Here is a 23,535-nt window from a genome sequence, read left to right as displayed (position 1 = left end):
GGTTAAGGAGATGAGTTCCCATACCTTTGCTTTTTACCTTTCTTCCTATGGGTGAAGATCAACTCTTTGAGGCTTGTGGTATTAAACTTGCACTTACTCTCTTGTCGATTTTCATAAGTAAGCTCAAGTGAAAAGTTAATGGCAACACAAGCACTAGTTTCCCTTTTTGTAATCATTTTGATAAGGAATGAAAAACTAGATTACTAAAAGCATGGAAACTTCATAGCATGAACTAGATTATCCATAGAAGATGTTATGCTCAATTTTAACTCATAAAACAAGCATAACCAATCCTTTAAGATTATGGGAATAAATCTAATCCATAACAAGGAGAGCGATAAATGTAGAAGAACCATATCCAATTTAAGCAATAGGACATACAACATAAATTATTGGATTGATTTGTCTCGTCATGATAAATTACGCATCTCCAACGAGAAACATATTCTCTATTAGTGAGACTACATGGGTTACTTAGATAAAAGCATTAGTCTCACTATTCTAGACATAAAGAAAGATTCCCTTTTATAAGTGTGTTTAGGATTTGAATTCCTTATATGACACTTTATTCTTTTAAGAACATGGAATCTTCTTCTATATCTAGATCATGGCAATAATAGGATAATTAAAGTAAAACATGCCATGGGAACTTGCAACAATTTTAAAGTATGTAGATTGCCATAATATAGAAATGAAGAATATGCAATCTACCATATGAGAGGAATTTCTTCAAAGAATGGCGACATAATTTTAAAAACATCTTAAGTGCTTCCTTTTCCTATGTGACTACACAAGGCACATAAGAAATGATAATTTAAGATACTTGCACTTAAAAGCATAAGTGTTACCATCCTTTGACATTCCTCCATGTTGTAGGCCTTGACCTTTTGGCATATGATTAGTTCTTCATTTCCTACAACATAAATACTCTCCGAGATGACATGATATAATAAATTGAAGTAACCTTGGGTCAATCTTGAATATGTAGATCATTTGAAGATTGATAGCTTGAGTTGATAAGAATTGAATTAGCTTCCTCAAGCACCCCAAAGCTTCATATCATCTCCTCCTATAAAGCTTGTCAAGCACATTTTGGTACCCATCGCTTGATGGGTCCATCACGGTTAGTCAACAAAGATCTAGGAACCCAAAAGTCCTTTGTGTTAGCACTAGGTAGGCTCATTACCTTTCTATCACAAGTTGCAATTTTGGGTTGCCTAGTTACATGAAAATCAATTGACAAGTTAGGAGTGGGATTGTTACCAATGGGACAATCCTTGCATTGATGTCCCTTCTTTCGGCATGTGTAGCATAGGCGTTTTTCAAGTTTTGAACCTTTCTTCTTTCCTTGTTTGTTGCTTGCTACATGGTTAGTAAAAACTTTCTTTTCTAACCCTATGCCTCTTTGTTTTAAATGGGGACAAGATCTAAGTAAGTGTCCCTTCTTGGAGCATTTAAAACAAAGTCTATCATCCTTGTTAATAATCAAGACACTTTTAATGTAGGGACATGATCTAATCAAGTGCCCCTTTTCAAAGCATTCACTACACTTCTTATTTTCATTTGTATGAAGTGTAACTTGATTATTACCTTGGATGTTACCTTTTATGGAGGCATGGTTGAGGCTTTTGGAAGAGGTGTTGATTTTCTTCTTTTGCTTCCTCTTCTTGGCAATCCTCAAGTCCTTGACATTTTCTTCAAGGGATGTAGTGCATGCCATGGTTGTTCCCGTCTCAAGCTTCTTCACCATGTGATCACGGTTATCTTGAGAAGGTTGAGCAATGCACTTCCCTTTAAGTTATGTCAAGCTCTTCTTTAGCTTCTCATTTTCTTCTTTGAGCTTTTCATATGAATCATCATTTGTTCCTGCAAATTCTAGCTCAAAGGAAGATTTGCTTGTTGACGGACAAGCATTAGCACATGGTAATATAGTATCAATTTGAATACAAGTGCATGAGTGAGGTTGTTGGGATTTTAAGTTTTCTATCACAACCTCATGAGCAATGTTTAATATGATATGATCATCTCTAAGATTTTCATGAGAGCATAGGAGCATATCATATTTTTCTTGAAAAGCTAGATTTTCAATTTTTAGCTTTTCTACTTGGTCCTTAAGCAAGGTATTCTTATTTACTAATTGAGCTATACAATGTAAAGTGTTATCTTGCTCAATTGAAATAGTTTCATACCTTTGGACCAAATCAACATGAGAGCACTTTAGCTCCTCATGTTCTTTAGTCAACTCGTCAAAGCATTGCATCTTCATGGAGAGAATACTTTCTAGCCTTTGACGAGCTTCGCCTTGCTCTCTCGCTTTTTCTAGAAGTTTGAGCATGACCGCCTTATCTTCTTGGCTTAGGCGAGCGTAGAGTTGCACAAAGCTTCTTTCTTCCTCCTCATCCTCATTTGTGCTTCCGCTATCATTTGCATTAGCCACACAACACATGTGGGAATCGAAATGGGAAGACAAACCTTTTGGAGAGGTGGTTTCATCGTTTGGTCTCCATCGATCATTTTCTTCTTCTTCCTTGCAAGGGTTAGTATCACAAAGACCAAAGGAAGTAGAAGCACAAAATGAACTATCATGTTTGGACTTATTAATTTTGCTTTTAATTCTAGTCCAAATATCATGCACATCACAAATGGTTTGTCATATTTTATTATGAAGGCATGGTAATCTTCTTTGCTAAGGGATTTACTTAAGATGTCATAAGCTAGATAATTTAAGCGTATACATCTTAAATCTTCTTCGGAGGCATTTTCCCTAGCATAGTTAAGAGGAATAATACTCTTGTCTAAAATTTGTTCTAATTGTGGATCTATGGTTCTAAAAGCATTTATCACTCTAGTGGACCAAGAAACATAATTAGAACAATCGGAAAGTAATATCTCAAGAGTTACCTCCTTGTTCTCCTTGGACTTCTTGTTATTTTGGGATCTTCTACGAGCCATCACTTCGAGTTGCTAGACTCAAGATGAAGTGCCTAGCTTTGATACCAATTGAAAGTCGCCTAGAGGGGGGTGGATAGGCGAAACCTGAAAATTAAAACTTTATCCCCCTACTAGATCCCTTGATTAGTGGTTAGAACAAGATATATAATTATCGGAGTATAAAAACTAAGTCCTTGCTTGCAAAGAGTATTGCTTTCAAATAATGCGGAATTGATAAATCAATACTACTAATAAGCTTATGAGATTAAAGCAAGAAAGCTTAGGCAAGAAGAGCAATAACACAAGTTCTCTCTTGCAATGTGTTGCTTCACTAAGTGAGAGTTTAACTTAAAGCAACACCAAATAGAATTAGTCAAGAGTAGTGCAAGAGAAACTTAGAAAGGGAAAAGACAAACAAATCACAAACAATAAGCACACGAGACACAGGTGATTTGTTTTACCGAGGTTCGGCCCTCGAAGGCCTAGTCCCCGTTGAGGAGTCCACTTAGGGCTGATTTGGTGACCCGGGATCCCGGGAGGATCGGAGGGGATTGAGAGGGAAATTAGTTTATTTCCTCCTCAATCCCCTCCAATCCTCTCGGGATCCCCTTGTCACCAAATCAACCCTTAAGGACGGGTCTTTTTCAACCCTTTCCCTCTCTCCACCGATCACTCAAGGATCGGCGAGCTCTTCTTCTTCTCAAGGATCAACCTCGATCTCGCAAGGACCACCACACTCTTTGGTGTCTCTTGCTAGCTTTTACAAGCCTCCAAAACTTTGGAGGAAGTTCGATGGGAGTCAAAACTCCACGCGCAAATGAACACAAAGATGTAGCACACACTATCTCTCAAGGAATCTCACAAGGCACTAGGGCTAAACTCAATTGAGTAGCTCTCAATTGCTTGCTCTCTCTTTTGTGGCACTTGTGTTGGTTGTAGTGGTCTAGATCTTGTGTATAGGATGTATCAATGAATATATGTGGTTGGGAGGGCTTGAGTATGTCAACTAGATGACTTGGAATGTTGCTTGGACTCCCACCCGTTGAAGTGTCCGGTTGGAGTGGTATTTATAGCCACCAACCAAAATCTAGCCGTTGGTGAAAGCTGTCTGTCGTATGGTGCACCGGACAGTCCGGTGCACACCGGACATGTCCGGTGCGACAGCCACGTCACCAGGCCGTTGGGGTTTCGACCGTTGGAGCTCTGACTGTTGGGCCCGCCTGGATGTCCGGTGGCGCACCGGACATGTACTGTAGAGTGTCCGGTGCGCCATGCCACGCGTGCCTGACTTCTGCGCGCTCTGGCGCGCCTTAAATGCGCTGGCAGGTGACCGTTGGCGCCGAAGTAGCCGTTGGTCCGCCGTTACACCGGACAGTCCGGTGTACACCGGACATGTCCGGTGAATTATAGCGGACTAGCCGTTGGAGATTCCCGAAGCTGGCAAGTTCCTGAGACCGCTCTTCCTTGGAGCACCGGACACTGTCCGGTGTACACCGGACAGTCCGGTGAATTATAGCGGAGCGCCTCTGGATTTTCCCGAAGGTGGCGAGTTTGAGTTGGAGTCCTCTGGTGCACCGGACATGTCCGGTGGCACACCGGACAGTCCGGTGCGCCAGACCAGAGGTGCCTTCGGATGCCCCGGTGCTCTTTTGTCGAACCCAATATTTGGTCTTTTTTTATTGGCTAAGTGTTAACCTTTGGCACCTGTATAACTTATACACTAGAGCAAACTAGTTAGTCCAATTATTTATGTTGGGCAATTCAACCACCAAAATTAATTAGGGACTAGGTGTAAGCCTAATTCCCTTTCAGACAAGATCTGCGTCGGTGGCGTCGCGCTTTGCTTGCGACTTCTTCTTGGCCTTCTTCTTCGTGCCGCGCTGGGCGGATGCCTCGGGGACGTCTTCCTGCTGGCGTCCCTGAGGCTGCTTGTCCTTACGGAAGATGGCTTCGACTGCCTCCTGACCAGAGGCAAACTTGGTGGCTATGTCCATCAACTCGCTCGCCTTAGTGGGAGTCTTGCGACCCAGCTTGCTCACCAGGTCGCGGCAAGTGGTGCCGGCGAGGAACGCCCCGATGACATCCGAGTCGGTGATGTTGGGCAGCTCGGTGTGCTGCTTCGAAAACCGTCGGATGTAGTCTCGTAGGGATTCTCCCGGCTGCTGGCGGCAGCTTCGGAGATCCCAAGAGTTCCCAGGGCGCACGTATGTGCCCTGGAAGTTTCCAGCGAAGGCTTTGACCAGGTCATCCCAGTTGGAGATCTGCGCAAGAGAACCGTCGTCGTCATGGACGCACGCGGGGAGCCATCATTACTTGTTACCGGGGCGAGCCTGGATGGGACGCCGGTCTTGTTCCCCCGTAGCCTGAGCTAGCTAGAGGTAGGGTAATGATGTATCCCCCGCGGCGCGGTCGGTCCGAGCTCAAGGTCGGGCGAGGCGGAGACTCCTCCCGAGGCCGAGGCCGGGGTCGGGTGAGGACGCGATCCCTTCTGAGGTCGAGGTTGAGACCGAGCCCTGGGGTCGGGCGTGGCGGAGACCTCCTCCTGAGGCCGAGGCGGGGGCCGAGCCCTGGGGTCGGGCGAGGCGGAGACCATCTTCCGAGGCCGAGGTTGAGGCCGAGCCCTGGGGTCGGGCGAGGCGGAGACCTTCTCCTGAGGCCGAGGCGGGGGCCGAGCCCTGGGGTCGGGCGAGGCGGAGACCTCCTCCTAAAGCCGAGGCCCAAGGTTGGGCGAGGCGGAGCTTCCTGTTGCGCCTGAGGCTGAACTTAGCTGTCGTTAGCCTCACCCTGGCGGGTGGCACATAAGTCGGAGCGGGGCAGGCGGCGCTGTTTTCCTGTCAGGTCGGTCAGTGGAAAGGGCGAAGTGACTGCGGTCACTTTGGCCCTGCCGACTGAGGAACGTGTGTCAGGATAAAGTGTTAGGCGATCCTCGCATTGAATGCGCCTGTGATACGGTCGGTTGGTGAGGCGATTTGGCCAAGGTTGCTTCACTACGAAGCCTGCCCGAGCTGGGCTTCGGGCGAGTCGAGGGTGCGCCCGTTGCTTGAGGAGGCCCTCGGGCGAGGCGTGAATTCGTCTGGGACTACTGTTTCTACCCGAGGCTGGGCTCGGGCGAGGCGAGATCACGTCACTTGAGTGGACGAAGCCTTGACCTGAATCGTGCCCATCAGTCTCTGCAGCTTGCGCTGATGGTGGTTACCAGCCGCGTTTAGGAGTGTTAGGGGTACCCCTAATTATGGTACCCGACAAATCTGATTAACTAACATTGCATCAGAGCATTCAATCACTGCCTGTTTGGTTGCCTGGGCCTCACAAACCAGGCTCGTGCCATCCAGGCCGGCTAGAAACCGAAGATTTTGACGTATGAGCAGATGCAGTTAAACAGTCTCAAAATAAATTATTTTGCATCCACTCATACAGCTCACGCTTTAAGTATACAGGCAACCAAACAAAGACTTAAATAAAGTCAATGCACGCACTGATGCAGGATGAGACGGTGCGACTAACCAATCAGATGGTCAGAGTACCGACTGATCTAAAAAACGATGTCTCCAATTATACAACAGCTAGCTAGCATGTATGAGTTAGGATAGTGTTGTTGTTTGTTTGTAAGTTGTAACCAGGCGCCAGTAAAGCGAAATGCACGCATGCAGGAGCAAGCTACGTACTAGCTGCATTTTGTCCCTCACACCGTTTACCTACATAAAACATTTCCATTTTGATCTTAATTAGACGGTGTATTTGCAAAGGAAGGCTGCTGTGTGAATAGATCCGTTACCGTTGGTGATGAATTGAAGGTAGCTAAAGTTAAGCACCCGTCCACACTAGCATTCCCTAGGTAGAAGTAGAACTAGATGGCTACTATACTTGATCTGTTGTTAATCATTCCCTTCCCTGTGTCTGTGTGGGAAAGAAGACGACCTTCTCGATCGTGTCCACTGTTCTGTGCTGTACATAGTGCGTGGCAGCTACCTAGCCGGGGTCTGCACGCATGCGGAAGGGCGCGGGCGGCGTGGCGCCGGCGAGGCTAGCTAGCTAGTACCTGCTCCGGCCGGCCGGGGCATGCCACGCATGCAGTGCAGCCGCAGCGCCAATGATTGATCATTGATGGACTCGTCGACGGGGCCCCGGGCGGGGAGGGCGGGGCGTCGACAGCGACCCCCGCTCGCCCCGGGCGATCTACAGGCAGCCGCAGCTCATCCATCTGCGGGTGGCCAAGGGGGGACGACGTGCGCGTGGGCGTGGCTCGGGGGAGGTGGCTTGGGCGAGTGGAGAAACGGTTGCCTTGCCTGCAAGTAAAAGCTCCGGTGGCTTGGCGGGGCTGCACACTGACGCGACGCGCGGCCTCCTCCGCAATACGTCCTCAGCTCACCCCCGGCGAGACACGTACGGGCATGTAGTACGTATACGTATACGTATCGCGCGCGTACGCCATCCATCCGATCGACGCGCCATGTACTGTACGGGCGCTTGACTCCTGCTTGCAGTATGTTGCTTCCACGGCCGGTAGCAGCGGATCGCGGCAGCAACGTGCATTGCCGGCGGTTACTGTTGGCGTGTAGTAGCGGCCAACGCTATGCTAGCTAGCTGTTGTACTTGCAGTTGTGTTGCTTCTGGGAGCAAGGTACCGAAGCACTGCTAGCTACTGCTGCTGACACGGAGACGGAGGACATGATCTCTGATTGGTGCAGTCCGGATACACGTACGACGAGTCGGAGTACCCATGAGAACTATATATGCAACGTTGTGTGTTTCCAGCCCAATGGTAGCTAGAATCTAGCTATAGAGATTAGAGAGAGTAGAAACGATGGGGGTGGGGGAAGAACAAGCTAGGCATGTCCGGAAACATGCAGTTTTGGTGCTCGCTTCACTGCCGTACGTCAGTGGTGTGTGGATGTGGCGAAATATGTCTGAAACGACGCTGCCCTCGCTGATTTCAGAAAGTTTGCTGAAACTTTTTCAGGCTGAATTCAGTGGATGGACGGCACCTGCTGGGCACCCCCCACTGTCAGAGGCGCAGATGCGATCTGCTGTCCGGTGTGACTGATTGCAATCGCAAGCAATTGGCCAAGAAAGCCAAGATCGGGCAGAAAGATTTTGGTCCATACAGAGGAGCTAGAGGAGCGAGGAATGGGGCCGGATATCTGATGCAACTGATGGCAAGAAAGCTTCCGTCGACCAGAAACACGACTGGACTTTGTTTGGGGAATGGAACGACCGGATTGCCGGAGAGATAGTGGATACCTAGCTTGCCAAGGCCGACAGCAGTGAACTCGACTGCCGATGCCAAATGCGTCGATCCGTCAAGCACCGGCTGCCACACCAAGAATTGGACGTCAAGTCCGGTGTGGAACTTCCACAGAATGACCAGTAGATCGTAAGATTTATAAAGATTACTATATAGACACCTCACCACCTACTTCGAATAATTGTTTATTTTTTTTTGTAGGAAAAAACATAGAAAACGATTTTACATGAAAATTCTACAGAATATATACACACAAAAATCTTACTTACCATAGAGGGTCTGGACAAATGAGCAATGTCTCTACTGGAGACAGATAGCTTTGCGCCCTCCTACGAACCATGTCACCTTCAAATGCATTCGGTATTCCCATCCCCATGTGTGAAGGAATTATGAGAACAATTGTTTATACATACACTTGTCTCTACGCTGCACCACTACCAATAATCAGTGCATGGGAGATGACCAGTCGAGAACCAATGTATATATAAATACAAAATAAGAGAAAACACACACACACACAAAAGGCCAAAATCTCTCCGGTATCCAGCCAGCCAGCCTGCCAAGCAAAACAAAATCTCTACTACTTATTAAGGCTCTAAGCGTAGCCTGCCGTTCTGCCTTCGTTCAATCTGGAGCGTCCATCGCTGTTGTTCAATCTGGATCGTCCATCCGCATCACTGTTGTTCAATCTGGATCGTCCATCCGCGCGCGCAAAAATTTGACACATGTACACAATACCACTAACTGATTACAAGAGCTGATTGCTTTCTCCATAGCAGGCACGTTTATAAGTTGCTACCGCTCTCTTTTGCTGGTCGATATGGTACCATTTATTTGCGCAGCGGTAGAGAAGATGGAATTTATTTGGCTGGCCTATTTGAGGCTCATCTATCAATTCAAGTGTATACGGCCCATTTAGCAAAAAAAAACCTAGAGACGCCCGCACGCAGGCTCTTCGTCGGTCGCGCGGCTCTAGCGCGGCCGCTCTCATCCCGGCCGGCGAGCTCTCATCCCCACGGCTGACCAGCGCCATTACTCCTCATCCCGCAGGCAGTCGCGCACCTCCTCTCCTCTACCACTGTCGCCCCCTCCTCGCCGCCATTACTGCTCGCCGCGTCCTGGATCCGCGAGCTCCTCACTCGCCGGTGGCCTGAGGTCATTGCGAGCGTCGTCTAGGGTTTCTTACCACTGTCGCCGCCCATCCGAAGCAAATGTCGCCGCCCATCCAACAATGCGGGGGACGCTACCAAGGGCGAGGACTCGGCGTCGCACTTGGAAGGGGAGCTCGTGGCGGGGGTCGCCACCACCGTGGCATGCTGCACCTCGGTCAACGCCCTGCCCCTGGCACCGTCCGCTGTGGCCCGCCCCTGGCACGAGCCCCAATGACGGCGCTTCACCACCGTGGACCAACCGCGCCCCTAGATGCATGGCCATACCCTCACCGCCCACGTCATCTCCGCCCACGCCGTCCTCGACAAGCCCTCCACACACCACCGGTTACACCCGCATCGCCAAGTTCCTCCGCCCGAGGCGGTCACGCGGGCGGCACTACGGGGAGTGGTGACACACCAGGGCAGCGCCTGCTGAAGCTCATCTACCCGAAGCGTTGGTGGTGGTGCTGCGGCGATGGGCGGAGGAGGGCCGCACAGTGCAGAACTATCAGCTCAATCACGTCGTCAGGGAGCTTCGGAAGTACAGTCGCTTGAAACACACCATGGAGGTACACCGTACACCGCCCAACCCTTGCCATGTTTCCACCGTCGATGCTTCAAAACTCTCCCACTCGCCACCTACTCAACGTATTACCAACCTGATTCCTGACGTGACCCCACTCCCGTTCTCAATTTGGCATGTGAACAGATAGATCGGTCACACATCGTTTTCTGCTTTACAGCTATCACTTTCTAAGATTATCGGATTGGATTGCTACACTGGGAGCAATATATGGTATGACTTCATTATTTCTCTGACTACCTGATTATGTTTTAGTAGGAAAGAATGTCTTTAATTATCCAGTAAGCAGCACTTGGTTTGCCGCCAAATTCTATTGATTCCTTGTTCTCTGCATGCACGAACAGTGAAGCATGTCAAATTGTAAGATGTTTCAGAAGCAAGCAACTCAAGGTTAAATGATTAGCTCGGCTAAAGTGTTTGCCTTGTGTGCAAGGAGGTGCTATTTTTAGTGATCTCATCATCTAACCTTTGCGTGCGTTGTGCTAATTTGGTTCATTGATTTTCTTTATTTTTAAGCAATCAAGCTTAAATGATTAGCTTCTACCGAAGATCTAAAATTATGTATTTCCTTTTTTTCTCATAGCAATTTTCCCTCTTCTCGACTCTGATAGCTTATAAATCTGTTTAGTTCCAAACCCCATTTCCACTAAAATATGCTTACCGTATGGGCACAATATTTCTCCACAATAGATGGTCCAGGAATCCAGGATTACTCTAATGCCAATGATATGCAGCTTGCACTTGCACATAGAAGGTAATGGGGGTTAATGGGGTGCTTGCTTTTTTTAACATTGGTTCTTGATATGGAGGGAGTAGCCTGGTTGGCTGGTTTATTGCATCGAACAGGTTTTCTGATGAACTTGTTGGTTCATACATCAATATGTTGACAACTGTTTGGACTGGTCCTTTTAGACTTATTAAAAGATAGTCGCATTTTTTACATCCAATTGTCATACTATTTCTTGGATTAGTTGCTCTTTTTTGTATGGTAAAGTAAGTACAATTGATTGATTCATGAGTATGACGACCTATTTGGAAGGTCTTTTGTTGGACAATAGTTTCTGGAGTTAGAAGTTCCTGTTTTTGTGAGTTAGTTGAGGATTTGTAGCTAGGAAAATGAAATATAAATCCATTAGAATACTACAATACCTATTGATTACGATATCACAATATCTATTGATTACGATGTCACAAGTTGTAGGTCAGTGTGAGAACAGTTCAGTTCACCTTCATGGTTTTCTGGGAACATAGATTTCGCTGAGCTTTATATATTCCCTCGCAGGGTAGGGTTTCAATAGAGTGGGGCAGTGGGCCTGATTGGTATGGACAATAAACACACTTTGTCATTTTGTGGTCCATGTAGATTTGGTGACTAACTTTTATTTGATCCCATGAGATTCCCATATTGTTATTTTATATTAGTAGTCTAAGAGCATGGTTTTGGTAGAGAGCACAATTATCCCACAAATAAAAAAAAGAGTTTTGGTAACACTTATGGTTCCATTTCTCTACCATGAAAATATTAATATTTTATAATATATAATTAGTATCATTAGATAGATATTTGAATCTATTTTCAAAGAAATTATTGACATGTTGTGATGTGCATGGGTGGTCTGGGATAGTTGGTTGTGGAGCAAGACAGGAAATATGGGGGCAGTGCATGCTGCTAATGTTTAGTTCCGTTGTATTCTATTCTTATGTAAATTGCTAGCTACTATTTGTATCCTGATCATTGTAAACATTGTATGTGTTTGTACGGTGCACTTGCATACGTTCCTATTTTACTCTCTCTCACCTGCTTCTTTTTATGCTTCTCCTCCGGATGTATCATTGAACATAAAGACAAAGAAACATAAGGGCAATAACTATTGCCACTTCCTTGGTATTCCTTTTGGAATAGGCTTGTTGGATGCATTGAACAGTTATTTATGTTAGTTAATTGTAGGTGTTGTGGATTTCGAAGTGAGTTTTTTTGTTTTGATGATGCGACCCATAATTTCCTTGGTGTCAGTTTATTCTTTACATTATATGGGATGCCGTATCTTATCCCTTTTCTCCGTCACAAAAGGCAGATAAAAAACATGGAAGACTATATGGACTGGAAGAATTCGTACCAATATATGAGACAAACCCCATTAAGAATAACTTAAATGGAATGGGTTTTGACCACAATTTTGGGCTTTGGTTTATGGCTCGCTGGCTTAAACCAAATTTGATGATTGAGAGTGGTGGTGCTTTCAAGGGGCACTCTACTTGGGTTCTGCGGAAGGCCATGCCAATTACTAGGATTATATCACTCTCCTACGCACCCTGAGAAATATCTTAAGAAGGGACCTACATATTTGATAGAAACTGCACTTACCTCGATGGGAAGGATTTTGTTGATTTTGGAAGCATTGATTGGGGAAGACTATTGAGAAATCATGGCATTTCTGATTCTGAAAAGGTGCTCATTTTCTTTGATGACCACCAAAGTGAGTTGAAAAGGTAAAATCTATACATAGACCTTTTCTGTTTGTTTTTATCTTGATCGTGCTAAACTATAATTCTGATTCAATGTATCATGGTTTTTTATGTTTGATTACGCTCTTTTTGTCACCAATCCTAAGCATGAAAGTGACGAGAAATCAAACAATTATTTTTTATTAATACTTTTGTTTAAACATACTATGAATAGGTTAAAGCAAGCGCTAAAGGCTGGATTCAGGCATCTCATATTTGAGGACAACTATGATACTGGTACATGTGACCATTATTTCTTGAGGCATATCTATGATCCGTCATATATCAGAGGTTTGTGGATTGTCACCTTAGACTCTAAATGTCCATGGTACAACTGGTCCATTGTGCAATAGATCCGTGATCAATCATACATCAGATCTTCATCTTCTTTTAATCAATTACAATGAATGTTTTTGTCAACATTGACCATAGAGTAACATACTTGTTTCCCCTTTGCTCATCTTATCTAAGATCCCTAGATTACCTGTGATGGAGCAAAGTTTTTTTTATTAATTTGTAACATTTTTTTGCCTAAAGATTCCTTGTGATAGAAGTATAGTATCTCTACTACTTATCTCTACTATCTCTTAAGCATCTATTGTAGGCGTCCACATTGCCTACGGTTCTGCCGTTCTGCATCCCGCCCGCCGCGCTCGTCTTCCCCACGCGCTGCGCCCGCCTGCCATCAACGCGCACGCCCACTTCCATCCATGGCCTTTCATTCGTAAAACGTGCCTCCCCCAGGTGCCCCTTCCATCCATGGCGTCGCCGCGGTGAAATCCTGTCCCCCAGAAACCGCGCCTCCCCCAGCATTCCATCCATGGCGCACGCACCGCACCCTCCTCCCCCTCTGCACGCCGCCATCAACACCTACAGTCGCGTCGCTCCACGGATCCCCCACCCTCCTCCCCTCTGCTCCCCGCCATCAACGTGCACTGCCTGCGTCGCAGATCCGGATGCCGTAGATCCGGATGTCGCGGATCCGCCTATCCACCATAAATGTGATCCGTGGATCCACGCGCGCCCACCCCCGCCACGCTTTCTCCGCGACACCTGCCTCTCCCTGCCGCGACATGTGCCACATGGACGTCGCGCTCACCCCCACGCGCTCCCCGTCCTGCAGCCCCCGCCGCGAGTTCCCCGTGACCCCTGCATTTGCTTGCCGTGACAGGCGATGCGCGGACGCCACACGCGCCCAGCTCGCCCACACCGTGCTAGCCGCTGCCACCCATCAAAGCCGCCCCCAGCCGTGACGTGCGATCGACGGCCGGAGCAGCCAAATCTACCGGGCCGATGACTGAATCGACTGGCACAGCGACCAAATCTACTGTCGGTGGGCAGCAGGCGATCCCCTGGAGGCCGGATCGGTGATTGGGGACTTGGAGGCGTGGGCTGCTGCTGGGGTTTCGGTGGAGGCTGCCGGCGTGAAGCATTGGCCACCGAGTGCTGCACGCCAACAGCCAACAGGGGGTACCGTGCAGGTGGGCAGAAGCAGCCAGCGACAACAGTAGGGCACAGGTAAAACGATCCCCCCACTTTAGAAATTGCAATCCCTATTTTGATCCTCGGATGTGCGCCATCCACCCCTGGTCCATGGATGTATTTTCAATGAATTGGCTATCCTAGCTACAAGAAGAAATGGTAAGTTGAACTGAGTTAGAAGATAACTGATTTTTCAGCGTGGATAAATATTGTTTCTAACCAAGCTTTCTATCCTATATTTGCATGCTCTTCAAAGGGATTTATATGGACCTTCCAAATACACTAGACATTTGCAAGCAACCAAAGATACTCTCAGACAAGAAGGTTTGCCTTGCCTTGAATACTTCTTGACTTATACAGACATTGTTGAGAAACAGACTAATACAGACATTGTTGATCTTGCACTTGCATGCCTCTATGTAATAGGCTAAACTAAGCAGCATTGTACAGGATACTGGTACTTTTGCACTTGCACTGTCTCTTCTTGCTAGGTAGAGTCCTACCCCATAGTCTGGAACTAGAAGAATTCTGATTTTCCTTTTAGGAATCAATGTCTATTTGAGCTTTGTTTGGTCAGAAATGCATTTGGATTTTCTACAAATTCCAGTTTTTCACACTACCATCTACTTGTTATACGTTGTTAGTTGGATTTTCATCGAGACATGGACATATCGATGTCTAACAACTAATGAAGCTAACGTACTTGGTAAACCCCTTCTGTCGTTGCCTCACATTCCCAGATAGGAAAATTTCTCCATCTGATGATGACTGGGACATGGCTGCAGCAATTTTTCAGTGCTTGAAAAAGTTTTATGATCTTACCGAGTTGCTCTTTGGTACTTCGTTTCCAACTTCAAATCAATTTTTATAGAGGGTTTTGTGAGATAAAGGATTTGCTAGAAAATGGTGTGTTCATGAAGTACGTACATAACTGATTGGCGGCTGCTAAAGAAAATCCCTATATGGCATGTTTGTACTCTCTTCTCTAAAACTAAAAGTGATCCGAGAGCATGACAGAGTTTAGTAGAAGCTAAAGAAAATTACTCCATCTATTTCACACATAGCGTGCTTGCACATAATAGCGTCGTTTAGACGGTGTTCTATAGTTGCCTAGCATCTGAGCTCTTTAGTTTATGTTTATTTGGCCATACTGTAAGAGTCTATGTATATCAAGGTTACCACATTAGATGGCTTCAAGAAAGCTGTAACAGCACAGTTGAAAGGTTGCACCAATAGTAGTTGTAGCTGATTTATCTTGGTTTTGCATGATTTAGGAAACTTGGCACACACATATAGGTAGTGTCGTAATTGGTTTTGTATGTATTAACAAATATCAACTCCCAAATGGCATAAAGAATAGGGAAATGGGGACATTATAAAAAGCACCATGCGTTGTCAATAGGACACACTAAATTGGATGTGTGAATTATGTTGGTTGATGGTTCAATCTCTCAAACTCTATGCTTTGCATGTTTGTGTCACTACATAACATGTTTTCTTTCAGGTTGTGAACACACATCTGCAGAGATAAAAAGGAGTGCCATCAATGGCAGCCACAGATTGGGCATGAAGTGTATCCACTATGAGATCAATGTGTTGCTTTTTCGTGTTTAATAATTTGAGTTATAATATATGGTTTGCTTCTAATGTTTTTTATTTATTTTTTATTTTGGCAATGCAGGGGACATAACTCCTCCAACAGGGATTAGGCAGGCTATGGAGATGCAGGCTGAAGTAGAAAGGAGAATATGTGCCCAAGTCCTTGAATCGGAAGGGAAGAAACAAGCCCAAATCCTTGAATTAGAAGGGAAGAAAACTGCCCAGATCCTTTAATCCGAAGGCGACGACTTCATAACCCTTTTTATCTTTTAGCTCAATCAGGAGCTTCACGGTGCCAGGTCTTCATTTGAGCAAGCTCATTTCAATCTGGTGTATAATCCCTCCTTTTTTGAAACTGCTACTCTTAGCCACTACTAACTGAAACTGCTACTAACTGAAGCCTCTAACACAAATGCCTTGAGAATACCAGAGAGAAAGTAGGAGCTGACATTTCTCACACTGGTCAGGCATTTCCATTGAATTTTACTCTATATTTAATTGTTTTTTCCTGGGCTCACAAAGAGCAGAAGACATATCTTAATGAGCTCCAAAAGAAAACACCACCAGAGAGATGATATTTTATTAAACACATGCCCACACAAAAGAACTCCATATGTACCTCATCCCTATATGACAACAGTGATGTGGCTGACCCTGAAATTCATGCTGTTTTTTTGACCATATCCTAGCCAAAAAACATCACTATTACTTTTAACTACCCTCCTTTTGGTGCTTTTCAGTTTGATCATCTGCTTTACTGCAGTCGAGCAGCGGAGGAACCCGGCGCTCAGGGGACAGCCAACCGTCGTGGTGCAGTACAATGGCTGGAAAGGCGGCGGCTTGATTGCCGTCAGCTACGAGGCTCGTGGATTTGGTGTGAAGAGGCGAGTGCCCTTCATTTCTTCGTCAACAGTCCCGTCTAATTGGAATTTGCTTAGGTTGTAACTTCTGACGAAATGGTTGTGCTTATTCAGGTCCATGCGCGGAGATGAGGCCAAGAGGGTCTGTCCTGGTATTAATCTTGTTCAGGTCCCAGTGGCGCGTGGCAAGGCTAACCTTAATCTTTACAGAAGTGCTGGTGCTGAGGTTGGTTCACCATCGCTGACTAATTTACTACAAGTTATAATTGCGCAGGACTTACATGGCATATTATTATAGAACAATAAGTCTATATTTTGCACCTGAACTTTCAGGTTGTTGCAATCCTTGCAAGCAAAGGGAAGTGCGAGCGGGCATCCATCGACGAAGTTTATCTTGACCTTACTGATGCAGCAAAGGAAATGCTCTTACAAGCTCCCCCAGATTCACCAGAGGGGATTTTTATGGAGGCGACAAAGTCAAATATCTTGGGCCTTCCGGCTGTAAGAACGCTCTCACAGTTAGATTTGTTACTGCTCTGCTATTTGATGTAGCATGGTCATAGGCCATGATATATTCAGGATGCCAGCGAGAAGGAAAAGAATGTGAGGGCATGGCTTTGTCAATCAGAAGCTGATTACCAGGACAAGTTACTGGCATGTGGAGCTATAATTGTTGCACAGTTACGAGTCAGAGTTCTGGAGGAAACCCAATTCACATGCTCTGCTGGGATTGCTCACAATAAGGTTTATAATGAGTCGTAATAGTGAGTAGATGCTTTTCTTTCTGTTGACAAAAATGTTCGGTAGCCCATGGTTATTATCGTGTTAGTTTTGTTGTGCTCAGGAAATCAGCTAAGGTTCCTGTTTTTCTGTTTTCTGCATTCCTTTATTCCTTTCTCTTGCTATCTTAGTTTTCCACTCATTGTTCTTATACTGTGCAGATGTTAGCTAAACTTGTCAGTGGAATGTACAAGCCTGCTCAGCAAACAGTTGTCCCTTCTTCATCAGTTCAAGACTTACTAGCATCACTACCTGTGAAAAAGATGTAATGATCTACCTCTAACAAGATGCCTCTGTCCTTTATGGTTCTTGCTTTCCTGGGAAAAGTTTTTGAGACTTTGTGTCACTATTAGATCACAGAACATTGTGCTTTAGTTGGAACTCTGCATGTGAAACTGAATAGTGAGAATAACCATATTGTTCAGGAAACAACTTGGTGGTAAGCTTGGAAGTTCCTTGCAGGATGATCTTGGGGTTGAGACAATTGGTGATCTCCTAAGTTTTACAGAGGAAAAATTACAAGAGCAGTATGGAGTAAATACTGGGTAATTATGTTCATGCTTTATTAATGTGTTATTATTTGGTTTACCTTGATTACTTGGCTTCTTCGATATTATCAAATCTGGCCATATGAATGTAATGTATGTTCTCCAGGGCAGAAAGTTGCACATTAGGTAGGTTGTCAGTTCTTGCTTCAGGAACTATTTTGTTTTTATTTTTCTTACCATAACATGCTTTAGGAATTTTTCTGCTGAAACCATTTCAGGTTTGACCATATAATATATCTCCCTACTACTATATAAGCATGGTGTGTAATGGTAAGTAATCGGATCAGAAAAATTCTGTACTGAAAATATTTTTGGAGCAACATTATCATCAGATGAGAACCTTTCTGTTGCTTTTGTATTGTTCTTATGTCATTCCATTGCTTTTGTGACAATACTTTTATATCAATGGGATGCCCGTGATTGCTAAATTGGGTTATTTTTGTGCTTCCAGGGTTTGGAAAAGGTTCTGGACGGACACATGGTCAAAGTCTGCAATGATCAGTACAGTTTGACTGACAAATATACTGATGGTTGGCTGTCTTCAGGTATTCTCGTTTGAACATTATAGCACTATATGCTGCCCCTGATAATGTGACAAGTATTGGATTGTCGTATGGAAAGATGCTTTGTTGTTTTGGTTCTTACATAAATAGTATCTTTAAATAAATGTTTTTGTATTTAATACTTGTTTTTGTGCTTTTTCAGATTGTAGAACAACTCTTTTTAAATAAACACCTCAAGGAGTAAAGCTGACACCCATCCACGATCATCACGCTGCTTGTGACGATCGTCGTTCTCTTCCGTCGCTAAAACGTAGTGAGTTCTCTGCTTCGTCGAGTCACGCCCTCATTGGCTGCTCGTGTTCATTGTTGTTTGATCTGTCAGAAAAATCCCACGTGTATTTGTTTATAGATAGATTACACTAATTATTAAAACGGATGAAATTCATTCACGCTGCAAAGTTGTACATAGTGCGTTGGAATTTATTTGAAAGTAAAGCTGTACATAGTTTTTGACTTGGTCAATTGTTTGGTCCTTATGGGCGATGTCTCTGGACAAGTCTATAAATTCTCTCGAGGTGAATGCTAGGATTCTAATATTGAATGAATACATTTTTATTTATTTACCACATCGCAACTTTCACAATGGTATCACCTTTTTTAATTGTGCTTATGCACTCGATTGCTTAATCGTTCGCCGCCTTACCGGTGCCTAGCAACAACTATAGCTCTTGACCCGTACGAGTCATAGCAGGTCCCTCTCAAATAATTTATGTGTCGTCGCAACACACGAATATTGTATTAGTTATATATAGAAGTCTGTATGATACTGATGGTTGCAATGTAGTGGACATTTGTACATAAAATATCATAGTATTATATGTTTCCGTTGCAACGCACGGACACTCACCTAGTTCAAATTTGAAGATGCCTCCCTCCCTACTCCCTCCGTGTGTCAGTGTGTGTGTGTACCACTACCAGTCGACTCGAACCCCAACAGGCATCGGCGCGCGGCCCCGCTAGCAATGCCGCCGCGCCACGCCACACGTACGTTCCCAGCGAACACCGTTTCCTTCGCCTCAGGCCTTCAACAGCCGCAGCGATCGTCCTCGTCCGGCGGCGCCCCCGCCGAGTCCGAGGCGGCGGCGCCTCCCGACGATGACTTGGACCTGCCCCCGGACGCCGCCCGGGGCTTCCTCCGCCGCTGCTTCGGCGCCGCCGCCGCGGCGTCCCCCTGGCCCTCGGCGCCCTCTGCCGCGTCCGCCGCCTTCGCGACCCGCCGGTCGCGCCGCAACCCCTCGGCCGCGCAGTCCCGCCGCTTCGCCGGCTCGTTGCCGCCCGACCCCTTGTTCCCCCTCGCCCTCCGCGGCCGCTCCGCCTTGCCGCCGCCGTCTTCTCCTCCTCCGGCCTGCTCCTCTCCGCATCCTTCCGATCCACCGGGCTGCGAGGGCTCAGGATCGCTGCCTCTCGCCGTCCCCGGCGAAGCCTTGAATTCGTCCATCTGCAGCACATGACACGCCCAACCGCAGCTGTTAGTTGGAGTTCGGACATTCGGACGCGGCGCGGAGCACGGGAACGGCGTGGTCGGGGGTGGAACTGGAACGGAAGCGGCTACCCAGCTGGGCGCGGTGACGGAGGCGTTGTCCCAGCCGATGTGCGCCACGTGCTTCACGTCGGTCGGCTTCCCGATCTGCATCTCCGGCTCCTTCGCATCTCCTACACCCGCGCAACACACAAGGTAAACCGTATTTCGTTTGCATTGAGTGATTTCACTCGTGCTTTAGAACGCAGCTGAGGTGTCTGGCTACTTTTGGGTGAGATTGGAAATTACGTTTTGGAAGAACAGCATCGTAGTCTAGGTTCGATGCGCTTACCAAAAATTTGCGAGATGTATCGGAGGCCCTTGAGAAGGCCCTTCATCTTAGCAGGTTCCACAGGCGGCTGCCCGCCCGCGGTGCCCCGAGAGGAATCCACCACTTACGAATTTGCGTCCCCCCGCCTCTTGAACTTGCCTTTGTTTCACATGTAGGTCACGATGTTGAGAGAGAAGACAAGGAACAGATATCAAATTATAAGAACATGAGAGAAGAAAAATCCTAGAAATGGCTAGTGGTTAGCCTGAATATGGTGCCACCAATGATGACATGCATGAAGTCAATGCCAACAATGCTGAGAAATTTTATCAATCCACCACGCAACAATGGATGCTCACTATGTGAACCTACTAAATGATTTATCAGAACAATTATCAGACCCATCCATCGACATACCTAAGGAAGCAACAATCGAGGAACTACAAAATCCGGTCGACCGGACTTCATCGTCCTGGTGTCGTCTTCATTGTGGTTGTAGAAATTCTCTTGGCCTCCTATTCCTGCATGATCTGTCACAAATTAGCAGAATCGATGTCCCACTCCAGATCGAGCTCCACGGGAGGTAGGCCTAGATTTCCCACCTTCTTGGTTGGAGAAGATGGAAGGGCAGAAACCTGTTGCGCCCAATCTATTTATAGCGCACTATTTTTGGTGAATGAGTTCATCGTGATGCAGTCCCGTTTGAGAGGCCATGCATGGCTCTGTTCAACTTGTCCGCAACGCAAACGACGGGAATGGATGTTGAGTACTGATCAAGAATCAAGAGTCATCAGGATCTCAATCACAACGTCTTGTTTTACCATCAGATTGTTAGTTACGAGTTACGACTGATAACGTCAACAGATTGTTAAATTACTTATGAATTTTGATTCTGGTCAGTCCCACAATACATGGTGTGATTTGCGATTCTCAATGCACCAAGATGATCTTAACTTGCTCACAGAGGACCTCTGTGGCTCTGTCCCCCTGTTGAAGGAAAACGGGTAGAACATCCATTATATTGCACAGTTTCCTATTTACATAGGAAATACAGTATTTGCAGGACTAGAGGGTTATTCATATTTTTTCCCATTTTCTCGTTTGATTTTAGACCACAAAGGCCTCGCTCAGATTCCATTCACCTGTAATTTCACTTAAGTTTCTACTTTACTTGTCCAAACCATTGGAGAGAGAGAGAGAACATTGACAACATCGTCTAGAACTTTTGCCTCACCCATACCTTCTTGTATCTAGCCTCAAGAACACTAACAACAACAAAGACAGAGAGAGGGGTCTGGTTATCTCTGCTTGCATTTTTTTTCGCTCAAACCTTCCACATTGTCCTAGAACACTTTCAACCTGTGTTTGAGCTGGATGTGCCAGTGTCACTTTTCAATGTTCTCTCCAACATTGAAAAGAGACATGGATTGGACATAGACCACATGAACTGAAACATTTTGAAGTTGTACAGTAGTGTTTCATGCAGTGGCTTAGCTAGGAGTATGTCAGGAATGCCCTGCCATACCCCGCATATCCAGCGTATACGGTATATATACAAATATATTCATAGAAAGAACAAAAATAATATCTAAAACTGTTCAACATGAAAAAATATTGTGATAATTATCTTGTAGCTTGATTTTTTTGTGTGTTTAAGTCTATAGCCTATCGAAGTCTTGGGATGGCCTGCTAAACAGACAATACAATCATAAAATCAGCAATCCAACGTTCAGTCGCTTAGATTTTTCGACGGATGCAACTCAGTGAGTCATGATGCTACTAATGCTAGACTATTGTATATGTACTAGTGTCTCGACGCGCGCCTGCGTGCGTTTGTTTGTTTTATAATAATTTCACTAAAATGCATATATAAAAAGAAGAGATATTATATATAAAGATACCGGTATAATATAATATTGATGGTTCTTTTTTACAGGAACGAATACAAGATAAGATGATATATATAATCTCAAATATAGTAGTAAAAATATTAGTTAATGGATATGAAGCTTATAACTATATAGAAGCTTACCTGTTTGGAAAAGATTGAAGTGGAGACCTGACCTTTTTACCTTTATTAGTAGGAGTTTGATGCAAGTGTTTTAAAATAGAATGAGTGAGATGTACATAAATGCACTCAAGAGTCTACGTCAAATCCCATAAGGACAATCACTATGCAATGTCCTAAAATATTAATAGTAACCCGTCTTATATATTTTACTACGACATTTTGAGCCCAAGTGAATATTAACAATCTGCAAATGTGGCATCATGATCAGCGTGAATATTATATTGTAGTGGTCCTGCTTGCAGATAGTTGAAGAAACCAAAAAATGATACCAGTTGCAACAAAATAATTATGCGCTAAAAGAAAGTTTGCTGTGAATTTGTGAAGCTATGCATTTGAGAGCAGATTAGACATATGTACAAAGTTTCTGAGGCAACAAAATACTTGGTCTAAAGGCCACAAAATGCAGATAGTAGCAATGCAGAAATATGTGAGTCTTTTTAACGGTCATGTTTAATCTTCATGGAGTTAATGTTCTTTTATTTATGTTGTGTGAAGCAGTAAATAGTGTTAGGTATTGATTACTCACCTTGCTAATATAATTGGGTACTACACTTTTTTAATACAATAGATTTTTTACGTGTCTAAATTTTAACTTGAGTTAATCTTATTCGAGTAGATATATACAGGTAGGTATCGAATAAAAGGTACTCCCTTCGTCACAAAATAAAATTTTAGATAATTAATGGGTTCATACAACACTTAACGTATGTGTTTTATATATGCATTCATCATCATCCTTCTGAATATGGACATAAAAAACAATAGCTAAAACGTCTACTATTTTGATGAAATGAAGGGAGTATATGTTTAGAAGTATAACCTTTTTGAGGAGATCCAATTGAGGTTATGGTAGTTTTTCTTTTGGCCTTACTGGTGGTCTTTATTTGGTCCTAGTTAAGAAAAATAGGATTATTGCTAATAATATTTTTTTGGTTATGTAGTCACTTACTTTACTGCAGGAAAACATAATCAGTAAATTTAGAAATATTAATTGTGAAATGAGGAGTAATTGTACCTTTGCATTTTTTATTATCAGTATCAGACCTAGAATGATGGTGTCTGCAGTTATGAAGTAACTGTTCGTTTATTATGAATTGTTTGGATAAATAATTGTGTTTTGTGGTGAAGTAAGTATATTGTACGAGAGTTGTTGAATATGTTATCTTCATTGTAACCTAGGACATTCGTTATCTAATATGAATTACTTGATATCAGGTTGGACAATATATATTATTAAAAATAAAAAGATAGGAAAGATCATGTTTTTAGGAGTTGTTAGCTGCACTTTTTTGAATACCGAGTTGGCTTACTAAATAATTTTAAAACATCTTAAATTGTGAATTGGTATGGTAAATAAATCGAAAAGGTAGTGTAAATATGAAGGTTTCTGTAGCCGAGAGTGCTGTGAAGGAGTTGGTGTTGACTGT

At 44.6% G+C, this 23,535-nt stretch overlaps 2 protein-coding genes across 2 annotated transcripts in view; one reads left to right on the top strand and one right to left on the bottom strand.

Annotated features, from left to right (window-relative positions):
* LOC103655706 (DNA polymerase eta) overlaps nt 1-18,444 on the top strand; it is a gene marked incomplete at its 5' end in the record, with an annotated part of 87,123 nt that extends 68,679 nt beyond the window's left edge. The window contains 9 exons of the mRNA XM_020552712.1: nt 16,260-16,380; nt 16,471-16,582; nt 16,690-16,857; nt 16,936-17,100; nt 17,298-17,401; nt 17,562-17,681; nt 17,903-17,954; nt 18,136-18,229; nt 18,390-18,444. Of these exons, the coding sequence (XP_020408301.1) occupies nt 16,260-16,380; nt 16,471-16,582; nt 16,690-16,857; nt 16,936-17,100; nt 17,298-17,401; nt 17,562-17,681; nt 17,903-17,939 (827 nt within the window). The remainder of the gene's footprint in view (nt 1-16,259; nt 16,381-16,470; nt 16,583-16,689; nt 16,858-16,935; nt 17,101-17,297; nt 17,402-17,561; nt 17,682-17,902; nt 17,955-18,135; nt 18,230-18,389) is intronic.
* A 506-nt stretch (nt 18,445-18,950) lies between these two features.
* On the bottom strand, nt 18,951-20,768 carry LOC103654132 (CRIB domain-containing protein RIC5). The gene is made up of 5 exons (XM_023302376.2): nt 20,640-20,768; nt 20,455-20,558; nt 20,059-20,196; nt 19,800-19,900; nt 18,951-19,685 (listed from the first exon to the last, which is right to left on the bottom strand). The coding sequence occupies exons 3-5, from the start codon at nt 20,102-20,104 to the stop codon at nt 19,272-19,274; spliced, it is 561 nt and encodes a 186-aa protein (XP_023158144.1). The 5' UTR covers nt 20,105-20,196; nt 20,455-20,558; nt 20,640-20,768; the 3' UTR covers nt 18,951-19,271.
* Between the last annotated feature and the right edge of the window lie 2,767 nt (nt 20,769-23,535).

The sequence above is a fragment of the Zea mays genome, chromosome 4 (assembly GCF_902167145.1).
Source record: "Zea mays cultivar B73 chromosome 4, Zm-B73-REFERENCE-NAM-5.0, whole genome shotgun sequence".
NCBI lineage: Eukaryota > Viridiplantae > Streptophyta > Magnoliopsida > Poales > Poaceae > Zea > Zea mays.
The sequence above is the reverse complement of the archived record's forward strand: the minus strand, read 5'-3'. Positions and strand labels throughout refer to the sequence as shown.

What these genes read in the sequence shown, in the direction of transcription:
- LOC103654132 (XM_023302376.2), bottom strand. Translation starts at nt 20,104, where the DNA reads ATGAAGGGCCTTCTCAAGGGCCTCCGATACATCTCGCAAATTTTTG. An exon ending in ATACATCTCGCAAATTTTTG is followed by an intron (nt 19,901 to 20,058) that starts GTAAGCGCATCG and finishes GCGCGGGTGTAG; the next exon opens with GAGATGCGAAGGAGCCGGAG. An exon ending in CCGTCACCGCGCCCAGCTGG is followed by an intron (nt 19,686 to 19,799) that starts GTAGCCGCTTCC and finishes CATGTGCTGCAG; the next exon opens with ATGGACGAATTCAAGGCTTC.